The sequence below is a fragment of the Natrix helvetica genome (assembly GCF_964273705.1).
Source record: "Natrix helvetica genome assembly, chromosome: 5".
Classification (NCBI taxonomy): Eukaryota; Metazoa; Chordata; class Lepidosauria; order Squamata; family Natricidae; genus Natrix; species Natrix helvetica.
The window spans coordinates 85,932,318-85,952,418 of NC_138551.1; the positions used below are offsets into that span (position 1 = coordinate 85,932,318).

A 20,101-nucleotide genomic window follows, 5' to 3' on the forward strand; every position below is an offset into this window, starting at 1 on the left:
CAAAACTGGCTCTCATAGGAATTGCTTACACTTACACAATCTCTCTGCATAAAATGCCGGTAAATGAAATTTTATTATAGAAATATAATAAATATAAATATGCATAATGGTGATCTAATTTTAAATAATGAACTGTAAGATTAAAGAGTAAAGGGACATCACTATTCCTTGATTCTTGAATATAATTATGAAATAATTATATGTAAGTATTATTGCAGTAACCTATCCAAACTTTTAAAATTAAGCATAAGATTACTTCTGATTTTAGATGTAGGGTTACCATATTTTATATGACATTATGTCATTTGCTCATTTATGTATAAGAAACTGACATAAAATGATTTGTTTTTCTCAGTGTAATTATTGTTATAATTGATTTCCTTTCAACTCTACTCAGCCAGAAACAATTAAATCCTGCCATTTTAAAACCTTTTAAATGTGTAAATGTGGGCTTAATTGAGGGGAAATGTTTATTTTTTCTTTCCTTTTATAAATGCATGACTATTATGCATTATATTCTTTTATCTACTTCTTGCTCTCTTATTTATCCACATAATACAGATTTTTTTTCTAAATATATAATTAATAAAAGTAATGTATCCAAAGCAGAATGTTTATTCAATCATATTAGGCAATAATATTGGGAAAAGAGCTTTTCAGTTTAAATTAATCAACACAAGATAATATATTTTTAAAATTAAATGCATGCTGTAGTGTTTCTCAAGGATATTTTCTTTCATCCCTTTTTTAAACTAATCTTACAGATAATATATTTGTTATACTATTCAATAACAAATGTAAAAGTGTTGTAGTCTATTAATTAAAAACAAAATATTGCTGCGTGGAGATGATGCCCTATATTTTGTAGATATATTAAACAAATATTCATAATTTTTCAGATTTGCTGAATGTTTGCATTTCTTTGCTACTAAATACTAAAAGAGCTCCATGTTCTGTTATAAAAATGAAAATGAACAAGTTAAACCAAAACAGAATGCTTGTTTCATTTATTTATAAAACATGTCATTCAATATGTGACTGCCACTATTTAACCTCTCTAGTTTAATCTGTTCAGTTAAAGAGAGAACTATGGTTAGTCATGGGTAATGGGTTTCATTAAACTATTGATGTCGATTGGGCCAGTTCTGCCCTATATGAAACTCAAACTTTTGATTCCATTTATACTGGTCATGTCAGGTCCCAGTGAAAATAAATTACTAAAGAAAAGTAGCTGTCTGGTACTATCATCTATTTTTATTGCTTTTTTATGGATTCCTTTATAAACTCCAGACAGCTACTATGCCCCAGTCAACTCCCCACACACACGAGGGAGGTCACACACTGGACCTTATTTTTGTATCTGGCCAGTGGAGGAGTGATCTGGGAGTAGGTTCCAGACGGAGCTTGGGCCATTCCCTGTAGCCCTGACCCGCACCCGGACGGAGGACCTAGTGGCCGCATGGAACAGTGCGGCCGCCGGTGCCTTGGACCGGGTTGCGCCTTTGCGGCCTCTCTTGCGGCATCGAATCACCCAGGCCCCTTGGTTTACCGAGGAGCTGGGGGTGATGAAGCGTCGCAAGAGACGCCTAGAGAGCAGATGGAGATCGTCACGCTCCGAATCTGACCGAGCACAGGTAAGAGCCTATTTACGGACTTACCTTGTGGCATTAAGAGTGGCCAAACGACAATATTGTGCCACTCTTATTGCGTCCGCAGATAACCGCCCTGCCGCCCTGTTTAGGGTGACCCGCTCCCTCCTTTCTCAGAGGCCGCGGGAAGCACCCTTGCAGGGTAGAGCAGAGGAGTTTGGGGAATATCTGCAGGACAAAATCGCTCAGATTCGCAGCGAATGGGTCTCCGCTAGTGGTCTAGAAGAGACGTCGGAGGTGGGTCTTGAGGTGCCATTCTGGGAGGAGTTTGACTCTGTTACTTCCGACGATATGGACGGGTTACGTGGACGACTGCGAGCCACCACATGTTTACTGGACCCGTGTCCCTCCTGGCTTATACTGGCATCCTGGGAGGTCACACAAGGTTGGCTCCAGGAATTAGTGAACGCTTCACTGAGGGAGGGGTCCTTGCCGGCCATCTTGAAAGAGGCGGTGGTGAGGCCCCTACTCAAGAAGCCTTCCCTGGACCCAGCTAATTTAGTTAATTACCGTCCCGTCTCCAACCTTCCCTTTTTGGCGAAGGTTGTAGAGAGTGTGGTGGCGCAACAGTTCCCACGGCACCTGGAGGAAATTGATTATCTGGATCCGCGCCAGTCCGGCTTCCGGCCCGGTCACAGCACAGAGACGGCATTGGTCGCGTTGGTGATCTCTGGAGGGCCAGAGATGGGGGCTGTTCATCCATCCTGGTCCTGTTAGATCTCTCGGCGGCTTTTGATACCATCGACCATGGTATCCTATTGCGTCGCCTGGAGGGGTTGGGGGTGAGGGGCACCGTTTTGCGGTGGTTCTCCTCCTACCTCTCTGGTCGAACACAATGTGTGTTGACAGGGGGGCAGAGGTCGAGCCCGAGGCCGCTCACTTGTGGGGTGCCACAGGGGTCGGTCCTCTCACCTCTCCTGTTCAACACATACATGAAGCCACTGGGCGAGATCATCCGTGGGTTCGGGGTAGATTACCATCTGTACGCTGACGATACGCAGCTGTACATCTCTACCCCGGACCACCCCAATGATGCCGTCGAAGTGATGTCCCGATGTTTGGAAGCCGTTCGGATCTGGATGGGAAGTAACAGACTCAAACTCAACCCGTCCAAGACGGAGTGGCTGTGGCTACCGGCACCCCGGTTCAACCAGTTACGTCCATCACTGGTCATTGGGGGCGAACAGCTGGCCCCTGTGGATCAGGTACGCAATTTGGGTGTCCTCCTGGATGCCCGGCTGTCAATGGATGACCATGTGACAGCCGTGGCAAGGGGGGCATTCCACCAGGTTCGCCTGGTGCGCCAATTGCGTCCCCTATTGGACCGGAACGCCCTATGTACAGTCACTCATGCGCTTGTGACGTCTCGACTGGACTACTGTAATGCTCTCTACATGGGGCTCCCCTTGAGATGCACCCGAAGGCTGCAGTTGGTTCAGAATGCGGCTGCACGGACAATTGTGGGAGCTACTAGATACTCCCACATAACACCTTTGCTGCGCGGGCTGCACTGGCTACCTGTGGCTTTTCGGGTGCGTTTCAAGGTGTTGGTCATCATCTTCAAAGCGCTCCATGGCACAGGACCTAGTTATTTGCGGGATCGTATCCTGCCCCATACATCCCTTCGGCCGATTCGCTCTCACAGAGAGGGACTCCTCCAGGTGCCGTCCACTAGGCAATGCCAGCAGGCGACGCCCAGGAGTAGGGCCTTCTCTGTGATGGGCCCGACCCTTTGGAATGACCTCCCCCCAGATATCAGGACTATCACCGACCTCCGCTCCTTCCGTAAGAAACTAAAGACCCACCTGTTCAATCTAGCCGGCCTGGCCTAATTCCTGCATTTTTTAAATTTTCTAGGGGTATACTTTTAGTTGTTTTTAATTTAATTTTTAATTTTTACTTTTTGTACAGTTGTATGGGGTTTAATTCGTTTTTAAGGGCATAGGATATTCGTCTTTTGTATTCGTTTTAATGACACACCTTTACACCGCCCCGAGTCCCTTCGGGGAGAGGGGGCGGTCTAGAAATACTGAAATAAATAAATAAATAAACTCATGGCTTGACTATTGCAATGTTTTCTTCTTGGAGCTGTCATTGAAGACTATCTGGAGGCTACAATTGAACCCGAATATAGTGGCACAGGCAGTTATAGGCATGCCTCAGGATGCTATAATCTCTCTGCTTTGTGAGCTGTACTGATTGCCATTTTGCTTCCAGGTATGATTCAAGGTACTGAGTTTTACCTATGAAATCCTACATGGCATAGGGACTGGTTACTTGAGGGATTGCCTGCCTCCCTTAGTATAAGCTCGACCATTTTGATCTTGTGGGGTTGGCACATTCTGGGTTCCTTCCATTAAACTACATCTTGGATCAGAACCCATCTTGTTCAGAAGAGGGGTGATGACCTGACTGTTCACCCAAGTCTTTGGTAAGGAAAAGTGGTGGGGTTCTGTGGGCGTGGCTTGGTAGGTGTGATGTGGCTTGGTAAGTGTGGCTCCATGGGCGTGGCAGGGGAAGGATACTGTAAAATCTCCATTCCCTCCCCACTCCAGGGGAAGGTTACTGTGAAATCTCCATTCCCTCCCCATTCCAGGGAAAGGTTACTGCAAAATCCCCATTCCCTCCCGATCAGCTGGGACTCAGGAGGCAGAGAATAGATGGGGGCGGGGCCCACAGAGGTGGCATTTACGGTTCTCCAAACGTTTCAAAATTTCCGCTACCGGTTCTCCAGAACTGGTCAGAACCTGCTGAATACCACCTCTGGTGGGACCACTTCCTTTTGGTCTGTCCTACTTGCAATCTTTTATCTCTTATTGATATTATTGTAATTTCTTTGATTACTGTTTCCCGCCTAGAGTCATTGAGAGCTGGGCAGTATACAAGTTTAATTCATCATCATCATCATCTTCTTCTTCATCATTATTTCATCCATACTTCAACTATAGTTATGTAAATGTATTTATATTGTTCAGATTTTATCATGGAGATTATAACTTGTTGAGAGTATCTTGACCATAGTGGTAAAAAAGCAAGCCAACAAATAAATAAATATTGTTAAGTTTTGAAATAGAAAATATTTAGAATCATAGCGAAGACTCCAAGGCTGCAGCATGAAAATATCCAGGAATCACTAACAGACCAACTAAAGAACCATCCAGGAATCTATAGGTCTTTCTAGTCTTGGCTAAAATCAGTATTTATGATTGCACATTCAGAAAAAAAAATAAGTAAAAATGGAATTCATGAACAAGTAACAAAGTGCTCACCAGCAGGAACACCAATATTTGCCTCATGTTTGCCAAAAAAAACTGATTTTTTAAACTTTTTCAAAGTTTGTTCAGTGGAGACCTAAGTCAGAAGTAGAAATCTTGGCATGTGTGGGCAGCATTATTATGTTTCACAGAAATCTAATGCCATATTTATAACATCAATTGTCAATTGTGAAGGTGGAATCTTGGTTTGGGAAGGGCCTGATCAATTTATATCAGATATCACTACAAGAGATGTCTCAAGCAATCTGTTCATCGGTTGAACTTGAAGCACACATACAAGATGCAATAAGATTAAAGCAAGTCTAGAAGAGAATTGATGAAGAATTAATTTTGTGTTCTAGAATTGTATTCTAGACCTAAACTCTATGGTTGTGAGGCTAGAAAATCTCACATCTGGACATAGTTAGAAAAAATGAGAGCTCTGAGGTTGTTGGCATTTACTTTTTCAAGAAAGAAATATCAAGAAAGATATAGGCTGGGTACTTCATTTTGCCTAGAAGTCTTTGTGGATGTTGTTAATATTTTTCTATGCTCATCAGATAATGCCAACAGAATGTTTGAGTTATTGGCAGCGAGAAGGCAGGTGATAAAAGGATTCAGAACAGACAGAAGATCAAAAATTGGCTGAAGCAGCTGCTATCTCTCCAAGAATTAATTTGACAATGGAGGTGGATCAGCTAAAAATACTCCCAAGTAATAATTAGCCATTTAATAAGAAGAAAAACTGTATTTGAAAGTTAAAGGAAAACACCTAAATGACTTCAGGAGATCATATTCAAAAGAACAGCATAAATGTGTTGGTGTCAAATCGTGGGTAGTTTGGGAAACAAGAACCACCTGAATTTCTTGAACTATTTTTATTGTTAGTAAATAAAACACTCATTCCATTAATAAAAGAGAATGTTGAAAGCTTGTTGAAGAAATTCTCCAGTTCAACTTTAACACCTAGCATTTTTAGGGCAAGGTTATTTTGAGAGTACCCTGCCAACAGTAGTGCGTATAGTCAGGGCTATGGTTTTCTCAGTTGCAATGTATGGCTGTGAAAGTTGGACCCTAAGGAAGGCTGAGCACCAAAGAGGTGGCCTTTGAACTCTGGTGCTGGAGAAGACTCCTGCGAGTCCCTTGGACTGCAAGGCGATCGAACCAGTCAGTCCTAGAGGAGATCAACCCTGAGTGCTCTTTAGAAGGCCAGATCCTGAAGATGAAACTCAAATACTTTGGCCACCTAATGAGAAGGAAGGACTGACTGGAGAAGAGCCTAATGCTGGGAAGGATTGAGGGCAAGCAAAAGAAGAAGGGGATGACACAGAATGAGGTGGCAGGATGGAGTCACCAAAGCACTCAGCATGAGCTTAAATGGACTCCGGGGGATGGTAGAGGACAGGAAGGCCTGGAGGAACGTTGTCCATGAGGTTGCGATGGGTCGAACAAAACTTTGCAACTAACAACAACATTCTGAGTTTGTTTCTCATTTACTTCTCTCATGGACTAAATAATATTTTCTGTAATAATGTGACACACTCCTTAATGGTTTTGTTAAGTATATCTCCTTTTGGAGACTAGAGTTGAGTAGCAGAAGGTAGCAAGGAATGTGCCGCTGAATAGTCACGCTATCAATCACATCCACCAAAGTTAAAACAAGGATAACTTTACTTGCGTTAACAAAAATAAAGTAGGATAAACATTCTCCAAAACAAGCGATAAGTAGTCTTGATTTATATACACAGTCTATGATACAACATGTTGGTTTACAGATGCTCAACTCACGATTCACTATGTAGACAGGTAACTAACATACAGAGTAGCCACCATCCAATACACAGTATTCAACCCCAATAACAAGCAGGGATAACATACAGGAACAACCAGGAACAAACAGTAGTAGTTCCTCCTCCCTCTTGTGGCTGATTAAAGCAACAGCATCCAATCACATCTCACTTGAGCATTTAAAGTGTTAGGGTCTGAGGGTTAGGCACCAGGCTCTGAGTTGTACAGAAAAACAACATAACAGAAGCAAATGGCAGAGGCAATTCCAATTCTTAGCACAGCAATTCTTACAGAAGCAAAACAGCAAGTCAAACCAATTCTACTGAGTCTACTATTATGTCCCACTAATTCTACCTATTCTATTATTATTATGTCCCTTCAGTAAGAGCTTTCTTTTCCCCCCTCAAATATGTAAGAGTTGAATGGCTCTACCTGAAGAGGTATGCAGGCTATTTATTTATTGAGGTTATGATACACTATTTGAAGGGCGGGGAAAGGCCTTTTAACTCAACTCAATAAGGCTAGATTTGTTCTGAAAAGATACAGAAAGAATAATAAGACATATACTGTATTTTAAAACCCTACTGAAAATATAAATCAGAAGAGCAAGAAAGCAGCCATTATTTTTTTATTTTATTTTTTTTATAAAAAAGTTTTTATTTTTAGACAAACATAAAACAAACAGACATAAACACACACAAAATAAAAATCCTTCTCCAATTACTTACAGTGTGTCGATTAGTTACAAAACCTTTGTGCTTTCTCACAATAGCCTTCACTTGCAATTTACATAAAGGCTCATATCATCATTCTAATATATATGTATACAATTGTTATGGTTATTAAACATTCATTTGACTATAGCTATTATTATATCCTTTTTATATAAAATATTCTAAATTTAAGATAAATTTATATTATGGCATTTATATCATCCTGAAATCATACAATAGTATTACATCTTTATATTCTACTCTATATAGAATTATTTATCTTTTACAACAAAGCTTTTAAACATCCTCTCCATAGTCCTCACTTACAATTTATATAAAATTTCATATTATCAATCTAGTGTATATATGCATTATTATCATTATTAATCATTTATTTAGCTATAACTATTATTGCTTTATTTTATACATAATACTCTAAATTTAACTAAGTTTAACTTAATTTTTATTCCGACATTTCATTTGATCATCCTGTATCCTTCCAGTAGTAGTGGTCCTATATCTCTTGCCGTTTGTGGTATTTGTATTCTAATTGTTTTCTTGATAAGTCTTATGTGGACTTCTCTTGGCACCTTGTGTATCTTGTAAAGACTCGAAACCCTCCATCTGTTCCTTCCATCCACTTGCCTTTAGTTATCACTGGTGCTTCTGCCAGAATTTCTCTCATTGTTTCTGCCCAATTTTCTCTATTTTCTTCCGCGTTTTGAGGTTTGAGATAGGGTTCCAGTTCGTTAATATCTCCTGTCAACATTCCACTCCTGTCATTTCCAACCACGCTCGATTTGCTGTCAATATCAAAAATTTTCTTATCACTTTGTTCATATTTTTCTTCAATTTTTTGAACTCCATCCTTAAATTTCATCATCGTTTTATAAATATTCTCAATTCTTGCGTCTATTTTTTTGTTCTATGTTCTCCATCCTTTTTTCAATGTTTTTTGTACTTATTTGTACCTTTTGAATTTCAAACATAATCATTTGCAATGTTAATTCTTTTTCTTCTTCATGTTGCACCATTCTTCCAGGTTATAAACACTGCCACTAAAACATCCAAAGCTTTTTTGTTAAGTTTCAGACAAGTTCACTATAATCTTTCAAGTCAAGATTTTCTCTTCACTCCAGTCCAGCTATTGATAGTACTCCAGAAGAGCACCTGCATAAACAATCCGTACTCTTCCCACTATCCCTTTCAATAAACAAAATCAGGAGCCTTGAAATATTAGATATGAGTCAGATGTTCAAAGGAAATTTAAAAAAAAAATGTTTCCAAGCCTCCACCCTCTAGATGGCAGTGTTGCTTCTTTTTCCTCTGCCTCTACCCCTCTCTTTAAATTCTGAACTTATGAAAAAAAAAGTGCTTAAAAAGAAATAATCCAGCCGAGCATTGTAAAAAGAAAAGAAAGAAAATCATAATCCACAAATATAAAAAGAGGACAAATAGAAGAGGGGAAAAAGAAACCAGTCCAATTTAAAAAGTAAGAGGCATTTGTAAAAGTTCCATCCATTAAAAAAAAGCAAAATTAAAAAAAGATAACAGACTAACTTTAATTCAGGCTTCATTTGCCGCTTGCTCTCTTCTGTCTTCAATTTTAATTTTACTGTAAGTCTTTTTGGGTGTTCTCTAATAATGAAATTTATCTCACCATTTTGACACACTCTCTCTCCTGCTTTCCTTCTGTTCAGGGGCTGTCCCAACCTTCTGCAGCTTCAATGGCTGCTTCTCTTTCGCCGGAAAAAAGAGCTTCTCCTGGATCAATCAGGGACTTTGCAATGTCCCTGAGATCAGCAGGATGTGCCCTTCTTTTTCATTGTCTCTATGGGACGGTTTAGGTCCAAAAGGACCGTCCAGCAGCAGAATTATCGACAGCAATCCTGGAGCTCCAAGATTGCATGTCGTATCGTAGCAATGTCAGCCCTGCCCCTTTTATTTATTTATTTATTTATTTTCTTGATACAAAAAAATGCCTCTGAAGATTTGAAATGGCCTTTTTAATATCAGACTATGACGAAATGAACTGCAAGCCAAATTTTCTCATATGGTACACCAAATTAGCCTTGTAATTAGTAACAGGTGATGTTTTATGCTTTCTATTGGAAATCACATATAATTCCTTCTGTGAAAGAACAGAAAATTCGCTTGTGGGAATATACTTTGATGTCGAAAATAACTGTCAAATATTTGAAGAAGTAATCGAATTCAGGATTCGGCTCAAATTGGAATTCAGATCATCACTACTTGGTTAGCCTAGTAAAACTAAGACAGATTTTTGGATGTATTTCTTGGCTTAGTTTATAGCAATCTGTATGATTGAAAATATTTGAGTTTAGGTAGTATGTTTAATTTATAAAGGATATGCAATAAAATCCATATCATACTTATGCCTTTTTACAGAAGGAAATAGTCTGTTTCTTTAAGTAAGAATGTACAGATGATACATGATAAGACCTAAAGTAAGTATAACTAATTACTCAATTAGCAAAGTGGGAGTACCTTTATTTTTTGGGGGGAAACTGATAACAATACCACCACCACCACCACGATAAAGGTCCTTTCGTCTAATGAGTTAGAGCCAGGAGAACAGTTTACAATCATTTTTAGAAAAAGGAAGTGTGAATTGAAAGTGTAGGAGAAAAGGAAGATGTTGAGAGCCATCAATATTCTATCAGGAAGTAAGAGCAAAATGTTCAACAGGGGAAAGAAGAGAGATAGAAAGAGAGAGGGGGTGGAAGAGGGAGATGTTAGAACAAGACTTCAGATTGATATTGGAATGAGAAATCTTATTGTCTACAATTGAAGAGCCTAGCTCTAAATAAGCTAGCTTTATAGAAGGCATCAGAAGAGCTGTTAACCCAGCAGTTGCAAAGTATAAAATACGAGCCATATAAATAGAAGAATTAAAATTCATCCCTTTTCTCTCAGAGTTACAAGCTGAAAATTGTCAATGCAGGAGGAGAGCTTCATCTCTCAGTGTCATGATTTTGGAACTGAACAGTCTGGTCTTGGGCTGTTTGTGTATGACTTTCCTTGACTTACTTTTCAACTTACTAAAGAAAACACCAGGTACCAGGGCATTGAATGGAATGGAATCAGGGGTGGGTTCCTGCCAGTTCTTACGTCTTCTATAGAAGAGGTTCCACAAAGGTTAGGGGTGCAAGGGTCTTGTAACTTGACAGCTTTAAGACTTGCACACTTCAATGCCAGAGTCCTGAGCCAACATTTTGGTTGCTAAGCAAGAGCGTTGTTAAGTGAGTTTCACCACATTTTACAAGTTGACCACACCCACCCAGTCACATGACTGCCAAGCCACTCCCACTTGGTCACATGGCTGGCAAGCCACTCCCACCTAGTCACATGGCTGGCAAGCCACTCCCACCTAGTCACATGGCTGGCAAGCCACTCCCACCCAGTCACATGGCTGGCAAGCCATTCCCACAAAGCAGGCCACACCTACAAAAGAGGTTCTAAATTTTTTTTCTAAAGGGTTAGGGGTGCAAGGGTCTTGTAACTTGACAGCTTTAAGACTTGCACACTTCAATGCCAGAGTTCCTGAGCCAACATGACTGGAGGGGGAATTCTGGAAGTCCACAAGTCTTAAAGCTGTCAAGTTTGAACACCCCTGGTTTTTTTTTAAAGGGTTAAGATGCAAGGGTCTTGTAACTTGACAGCTTTAAGACTTGCGTGCTTCAAATGCCAGAGTTTCTGAGCCATTTTGGTTCCTAAGCAAGAGCATTGTTAAGTGAGTTTCACCACATTTTACAAGTTGGCCACGCCCACCCAGTCACATGACTGCCAAGCCACTCCCACTCAGTCACATGGCTGGCAAGCCACTCCCACCTGGTCACATGGCCAGCAAGCCACTCCCACAAAGCAGGCCACATCTACAGAAGAGGTTCTAAAAAATTTTGAAACCCACCACTGAATGGAATGGAATGGAATGGAATGGAATGGAATGGAATGGAAGGGAAGGGAAGGGAAGAGAAGAGAAGAGAAGAGAAGAGAAGAGAAGAGAAGAGAAGAGAAGAGAAGAGAAGAGAAGAGAAGAGAAGAGAATTCTTTGGACACACAAGGAATTTGACTCCAATGCATATTCTCTCAGTAAACAAGCAACAAAGTGATAAGTCATAGATCATAAATTATAAGATACAATCATAAATAATAAAATACAAACAGCAAGTGATAAATCAAAAGATACCAATAGGAGAAGGTAGTGGGAAAGATAAGAAGGTGAGAAAGAGGACAAAGAGGACAAGATTTGAAAGATAAGAAGATGGCAATAGCCATACAGCCCTATTACATGGGTAAATATCTTCAGGGCAAACATCTAGCAGAGGGATGGCGTGGGGGAAAGAAAGTATCTTTGTATTTAGTTGATTTGGCATGCAATGCCCTATAGCGGCATCCTGAGGGGAGAAATTAAAACAGTTTGGGATGTGAGGGGTCTACAGATATTTTCTCAGAACCTCTTTCAGGTTCATGCAGTATATAGATCCTGAATGAAATGAAATTACTTTATTGTCATTATACATATATACACAGTATACCCATACAATAAAATTCACATAACACCCAAAGACCAGGCCCAACACACATGACAATCAGCAAACACACTCACACACACTAATAGAAGGCAGGCTGGTTGCAATTGGTTCTTTTAAAGTCCTAACTATCCATTAAAGTCTGCCCTTCATTTCTAGAATATTTCCAGCATTATTAGACTTACTTGTGGAACCTAGAAACTTGTCAACAAACACATGGGTCCACCAGTAAGAAAGCTTGCATGGACACAATGCAATCATTGTGTGTCTTTTTAGAAATGATGCTCTTAGAAGAACTCTAGAAGATGACAAGACAAAGACCTATAAACAGCAGGTCCCTAAAAAGAAGAGCAGAAAACCAACACCAGCAAAACTCAAACCTTCCACACACACACACACACACCCCATAACCAGACCTACAGATGAGCAATGTAAGTAGAATCAATGCTCAGTATTATTTAAATTATATATGAAATTTGTTCTACATTTTCTTATTAATAAGTGTTATATAAAAACTGAGTCAACAAAGTTAGTCAATTTTGCTGTGCGCTGTTCAATGTAAATTGTTCTTCGTCCATGCGCAGAATACTTGACAGTGAAATGCGCATGTGCAGACACTAAAGTCCAAAATGGCAGCTGCCAAGTGGCAGCGAGGGAACCGGTTCAGGGGCATGGCAGGCCTGGGTCACTGCCGGTTCTGCGACCCAGGCCTAAATTCCACTACCGGTTCAGCCGAACCAGCAGCAACCCACCTCTGCGGTGGTCGGATCCAGCTGTGGGGCTGTCCTGGCCTACCCAGTGCAAAGAGGAAATGTGCCAGTAGTTTGGGGAGTGGCATCAAGCTGGCCACACCCACCCAGTAAGCTTCCCCCCCAAAAAAGAGTAACCACAGCCCTGATGTGGCCCTCAATGAAATTGAGTTTGACACCCCTACCATAGACAAAAGAAAAGAGATAAAACAGAGAGAGGACCAAGAGGAAAAACAAGAGAGAGTCCATAGATAAGAAACAAGACAGGCTCCCTTCCAAAATATTTGTCAGACCTTCTATGAGCTCAGCTGCCTTTTATCTGACTGTTGCCCATTCTTCCTCCTGCCTCCAAATATCAATCCTACATACTATTACAATTGCGAAGGAAGAGAGATATGGAAGCTGTTGGTGGAAAGAAAGGTTTCAGAGTTGCTTAGGAAACTGTCCATTAACCTTGGAAACACATCCGGACTATATTTGAAGTCAAGGTAAACAAGTATCGATTCATTACAGATAGAGTGCAGCATCATTTGAACCTATTCATAAACCATTATTTTAAGTTATTTTTTAAAAAGTCCATTTGTTCCTTGGCTTAATGTTTAAAAAGCGACTGTGCCATTCCATATCTTTCCCCAGTTCCCTCTAATTTAACTCAGAGGCATGCTGAAATAAAGAAGAAAAAGAAAATAATTTCCAAATCGGAAAAGGGAAGTAACAGCAGCAGGGAAAATAAATCCTAGAGAGATTTTTATTTGCTTGTTTGTTTGTTGATCTATTTATTTATTTGTATTAGTTTCAAAAACTAAGAGAAAAAAACGCCAAGCAAACAGAAGAGGGAAAATTAGCACGCAGCAAGCAGCCTCATCTTAATACCTTATTTTATTAATGGGGGAAAATGTGTTCCTATTAATAACCTATCAGAATCTCCCTCCTGCTTGTTTTCCTGCAAGAAAGAGATTAAATTATCACAGAGAATCATGCTTAAAAATAAAAAGCAATAAATACTTTTGGGGGGAGGGGGGGAGAACAATATCCAATCCAAAAAGTGAGTCAACACAGATATAAAATGTACAGACAGGTTGCTAAATATAAAATCTATCAATATTTAATGGGCTATTGCAACACTCAGGAGAAATGGATTTCAAGAAAAATTCCCTTGGTCTCTGAAATGATTGCATAGCAAAGTGTTTATCACAAGAATTATCTGTAAATGGTAAAATATGTGCAAACATCTCTGTTTTAACTTTAGGTGTATTGCTAATATTTGGAAAAATGTGTGCTTTATTATTTATTCATTTAAAACATTTATATGTTGCAATATTTTATTGGCTTTTAATGTTCTAGTTGAGATGGACAGCAAACAAGATGGATGGATGGATGGATGGATGGATGGATGGATGGATGGATGGATATAGACAGACAGACAGATATGAGAGAGAGAGAGAGAGAGAGAGAAACAGAGAGATGAAAGATAGATAGATAGATGATAGATAGATAGATAGATAGATAGATAGATGATAGATAGATAGATAGATAGATAGATAGATAGATAGATAGATAGATAGATAATACATAAATATGGAAGGAAGGAAGAAAGGAAGGAAGGAAGAAAGGAAGAAAGGAAGAAAGGAAGAAAGGAAGAAAGGAAGAAAGGATAGAAAGACAACAACCTATCTTATATTGAACTCTGAATGGCTCCCAAACAACAATTAAGACAAAATAAATAATAACTTTATTTTTTACTTATTGTATTGTTCTGCTTGTGTATTAAATTTTTATGCCACGCATCTCACCTATGTGACTCAGGGTGGCTATAAATCAACATAATTCATATATCTATTAAAACCGTAAACATTAAAAACTTGGCATCAGATTAAAAATCTGCTTTGCCCTGAACACCGTTTTATCGGCACCAAAAGGTGCAGCATGTTTATTTCTACCTATTCCAATCTGGAGAATTTCCTGTTTTTACTGATTTAAATAGGCCAAGATGCAAACTTTGTTTCGTCGTTGCACTTCAATATATGCATTGTACAGTGCATCGAATAAAAATGTACTTCCAGCTAAAACTGAAGTAACATTTAATTTTGGAAATGTGAGTAGGCTAGGCTGCATTAACTGAGGGATAGAATCAAGATCATGTGAAGTGTTAATAATACCACTCTCTGGGACAAAGCTACTTGAGGTTCCGGCTTCTTTGGTACAAGAAAGGTTGGTGCTGATGCTGGTCTGATAAACCTTAAATTAATATCCAAGAATTCTTTCAGAATGGCTAACTCCCTCGCAGATGTAGGGTCTCGGGCCACCCCTCTCTCCCTCCCACCCTCTTCCTCTCTCTCTCTCTTTGACATACAGCTTGTCTATTTTTACACTGCCCAGTTGCTCTAGAAGGGAGACAGGAGCAACTTAGTGTTGGAGGATGGAAGGTTAGGAAGTTCAGAGATCAGTTGAGGGAAACATTTGGTATTTGCAGGTTGTTGTCGTTGTTTTTTTTGACAACTTGTGGGCCACTTTTAAGGGTGTGCTTGTAGTAAGTTAAAACCCACCTAGAAAAATGAAATATCTTGGGAAATATTGAAAAGGCAGAATATTATATTTCCCTGGATCAAAAATGGAGAAACAGGTTTTTAGGCAGGAAACAGACTCCCTCTTAATAGCCCCCACCTTTGTCAATGGGCCATTAAAATGCTTGAGCCAGTCTATACTACATAACAAAGATCTCCCCCACTTCAGCTCCAGGGTTAAGGCCTGATAGTATTAGCCCTTTGCCCATCTCACCACAGGATACCTGGGAAGAAGCAATGCTCAACCAAGCTTGGGATTCAAAAGACACACAACCTACAATGTTAAAGCATTTCCATGCCTATTATCAAGTTGACATGGAAGGGAGGGAGAATACCATGCATACCTTCGACCAGGGTCAGATCTCAGATTTCTACAACAGGCATGTGAGGCGCGAAAGTTTACAGCCTGCTGCAGCACCTCGTTGGTAGATGTGATTTATGACACAAACTGAGGGGAGAGGAGACACAGATGTAAAGGTCAGACACCATTAACCGGAAATCAGATTTGGCTCCGCAGAAGAACAAACCAAAATGTTGCTCCTAATAAATGACTGGATTTCTTTTGATCTTTGTCTCGAGGCTCGTAAATTAATTAGGGCATCTTTTGGAAACTTCACACACAACCTACAATGTTAGCTAAGACCCCGGCCGCTGGGAGTCTGACAACCAATCAGAATACATTTCTTACACAGGAACAGGAAACAGAGGTGGGGCCGAGCAGAGAGTATGAAAAACTCAGGAACTCTCAGCAAGCCCCTTCTTTTCTCTCTTTTCTTCTTCACCCAACATCTGGAAGCATGTGATCCCGCTCTTCTGTTCAGGAACTCAAGCCATGTGATCCTGTCCGCCATTAAACCATCTTTCCAAGCAGCCTCCATGTTCCCAGTGGTTTTTTTCCCCACTTGGAACTGAACCCAGAAGGACATTTCTTACAACATGCTGACTATAAACATTTTGAGCATCTGGCAACATAGAGGGGGAGGGAAAGAACCAAACCAAAGTCTGAAAATTCACCAAGCCTGCAGATGAAAACAAGCCATGGCATACAGCAACCCAGTGCAGAGCTCTTTGAAATAGCTTCATAAACAGACAATTGTGAATACTTTGGAGGGGGGAGGGGGGGATGACATTCCATTTGCAAGTCTATAGAAGAAGGAAAAGGGTTTTCACATGCAAATGAACTGAGATTGGCTATGAGAGCTGAAGACGCCCCCCCCCCTCTGTGTGTGTGTGTGTGTGTGTGTGTGTGTGTGTGTGTGTGTGTGTAAGAGCCAGAGAGATTTAAAGAGAAAAGAAATAGTTAAGATAAGGAAACCATAGTGCTACAAAAGCGGAAGAGAAAGGTTGCTTGCTGTTTTTCTCCTTAATATTCTGACACACAGCAGCCAAACTACAACACAACACAGTTAGCAAAAACAAACCCTACTGTACAAAAAAGGGGGGTGTCGAAAATGACATCCAAAATCCTCCAACCCCTAAGAATAATAATAGCCGACAGCCACACTCCGCCAAGGATTATCCAGAACCAAAGACAAAATACAGACTGAAGAAAGAAACAATGTCGTCTACAAAATCAATTGTAACCAGTGCAACCAATTCTATGTGGGACAATTAAAAAGTAAGATCCATGAACACCGCAGTCAAACTCCGCAATCCCAAATCTTTCATCTCTACCCACGCCGTCCAAACAGCACCAGTTCGTTTGGAGCAACACAAAAATCATCGGCCACGCTACCACTCGCCACACTCATACGTTCATTGAAGCCTGGCACTCCACAAGCAATTTCATCCACAGGCACACTGACCTATAACCAGCCTACGAACCCCTCAGAATCCAAATCAACCACAGCCAACCAGAGACACCACCGACCCCCAACTAACTTACACAATTCCCACAACCACCAGCAGTTTGCCTCCCAGTAACCCTCACCTGAAGTAACTTCCCCATCACAAGACCTGTCAAAAGACTCTCTCTTGGCACACCCACACCTGATCCATCACAAGATCCTCACTTGACACACCCACACCTGAAGCCCTATAAACAGAGGAACAATGACACTGACATCCCCTAAACTCCACTGAAGATGCTACCTAGCCTGGTAACGAAACGTTGGGAAACCAACTCATAAGCTTGGAGAACGAACCTTCGCCCTTACATAGTGCTACAAACCTAGGAATTGGAACATAGAAATCGAACACAGAGATGGAATTGTATAGATCCGGGATGGCGAACCTATGGCACGCGTGCCGCAGGTGGCACGCGGAGCCATTTGTCAGGGCACACTAAACCTTTTTTAAAACCATTTTCCCCCTCCCCAGGCTCCAGAGGCTTTATAGGAGCCTGGGGAGGGCGAAAAGAACCTCTCCCGCCCCCCAGAGGCCCTCCGGGGGCTTCAGGAGCTTCCCTGAAGCCTCCGGAGGGCTTAAACCGACCCTACGAGCAAACCGGAAGTCACTTCTGGTTTTCTCGTAGGGTCATTTTTAGTCCTCCGGAGCCTCTTTTCGCCCTCTCCAGGCTCCTATAAAGCCTCTGGAGCCTGGGGAGGGTGAAAAAAGCTTGCAAAAAATGGGGGGAAGCACCTCTCATGCGTGCATGCGCACTGGGGGGGTTGTGTGTTGCATTATGGGTGTGGCACTCCCACCCAGGACCCCCCCCCTGTGCTCCCCCCTTATGGCATGCGAGCCAAAAAAGATTCGCCATCGCTGATATGGATCAAATAAAATACAAATATTTGGAAACTTATTTACAAGTAAGTGTGTGTGTGTCTCTGTGTGTATTTGTATCTATCTATCTATCTATCTATCTATCTATCTATCTATCTATCTATCTATCTAATACAAAGATAGAATAAGCTGTGTGGGAAAATAGAAACAAGCACAGACTTTGCATTACATTTAGAAGTAAACGATAGGAATTTAATTTTGCACAATAAAATAGTGTTGTGTGAAAAAAACAAATACAGTCTTTGTGTCTGTGTTTTGTACCATATTAAGAAAAATCCTACTGTTTGGTCTTCTGAGATTAGACAATATTCTCGGATTTCCTAAACAGTCTCCAATTAAAGTACTAACTACAACTGCCAAGGTTTAGTTAGTTTCCCCGCTTTGACAAGATTAGCACAGTGAGGCACACCAAGCGACATTGTACTTCTAAATAGCAGTATCGTGAGATTAAAAATCCATCACATTATGTGTGAAAACCATAACCTTGGTATAAGTTTGGGAAAGTGCATGGTGAAATGAAAAGTCAAACAATATCTGCCTGCAAAGGAAAAACTACAAACATTAAGACAATGTTAAACATTGAAGGCAAAAATCAATCTAGCATTCTATTTGAACAAAGAGACACTTGAATGCACAGCTATATTTTTACCTGTAATCTCGTTCTCTTCAAGGTTGATCATTTCAAGAGCCTGCAAAGAAGTCAACTGGTCAGGAAAAGTGTGAAATTTGTTCCTGGACAGGTTGATAATTCTCAGATGTAACAGAGTTCGGACTTCTTCTGGCAGGTGATGAATATAATTCCCTTCCAGATTAAGTTCTGCAATTGGACAGGACGGACAATGAATAAACACGCAAATTGACTCTTACAATCATTCACCCAAAGTTTGTTGACTTTGGGCAATATTCCTATTTTTAATTATAGTGGGAGAAAGATAATAAATAGGTATCTAGATTTTGGGTTCATTTTACCTAGTTTTAGGAGTTGTATAAAGAACATATCTCATTATAAGTCATATTTATGCAGAAATATTGAAAATTCAAAAGGTGTCACAAACTTTTAAGCATTAAAGAAGGCTTCAACTATGGATGTTTAGAAAGACTGACTATTCCAAAAAATTCATATAGTAAAAACTTGGAAGATAACACAATATTAATATTCCTTCTAATCAGAAATCTATGGAAATCATTGTATTGTAGGTGATTTTTTTACAATAAATACAATGCCTATAATACGATGCTTAAAGCGAGGGATCCTTGCTTGTTTTCTTGCAAATGTTTCATTACCAAACTTGGTAACATCATTAGTCCTTAAAGCAGTCATGATCGGACATTACTTTAAAAAATGTACTGTTCTAAACCATTATCTGTCAACCATTTTAAGAAGTGCAATTGATGTAAAAAATTGGAAATGTCTTCCTGTCTTCATATTTGGGAAGTTGTCGATGTTTAGATAACAGATAGCTTCTGCCTTTTTGGATCAACCATCAACAGTAAAGGATCACGCAGTCATAAAATATGCTGCAGATCAGCCCTTGGTAGAGCAGTCGTAAAGGGCTTGAGAAGATATTCAGATGCCATCATGTGTCTACACATACAAAGCAGGGGTGGATTGCTGCCGACATTGCTGCCAGTTCGGTGCTTCAAAAATTGTGAGCACACATGTACTTTTGCAAATAAAAAGGTCTGTGCATGCGCAAAACCTTAAAAAATGAAAAAAAAATTCCACTGAAAATTGTTCTGTGAGTGCGCAGAACTAAAAAACAAGATGGCGGCCCCGTAGGAGAACCGGTTGCTGCCAGTTTCAGTGACCCAGGCTGCCAAGTTACTATTGGTTATGGCCGGTTTGGAGAACATTCAAATCCCACTGCTGGCTGACCCCACCCACCCCTCCTCTCTCACCCAGCCCCACCCCGCCTCTCCCAGGAGTCTCCACGCGGCCCATTTTGGATGTAAGGTAAGTGCAGGGCCCGTGCAGAGGCTCAGAAAGGGTGAAAAATGGGCCTCTGGAAAGTTCTGGAAAGCCAGAAACGGGCCCATATCCAGCCTCCGGGGGGCCTCCAGAGCCTGGGGAAAGCAGTTTTCACCCTCCCAGAGGCTTGAGGAAAAC

The 20,101-nt window shown here is 40.6% G+C and overlaps 1 protein-coding gene across 4 annotated transcripts in view; it reads right to left on the reverse strand.

The window, feature by feature from the left end:
- Nucleotides 1-20,101, reverse strand: part of LRRC20 (leucine rich repeat containing 20) — a 155,114-nt gene that overhangs the window by 50,979 nt on the left and 84,034 nt on the right. For all 4 annotated transcript variants that reach the window (XM_081955844.1, XM_081955845.1, XM_081955846.1 and 1 more), the window contains exon 4: nt 18,644-18,811. In XM_081955844.1, coding sequence (XP_081811970.1) covers nt 18,644-18,811 — 168 coding nt within the window. The remainder of the gene's footprint in view (nt 1-18,643; nt 18,812-20,101) is intronic.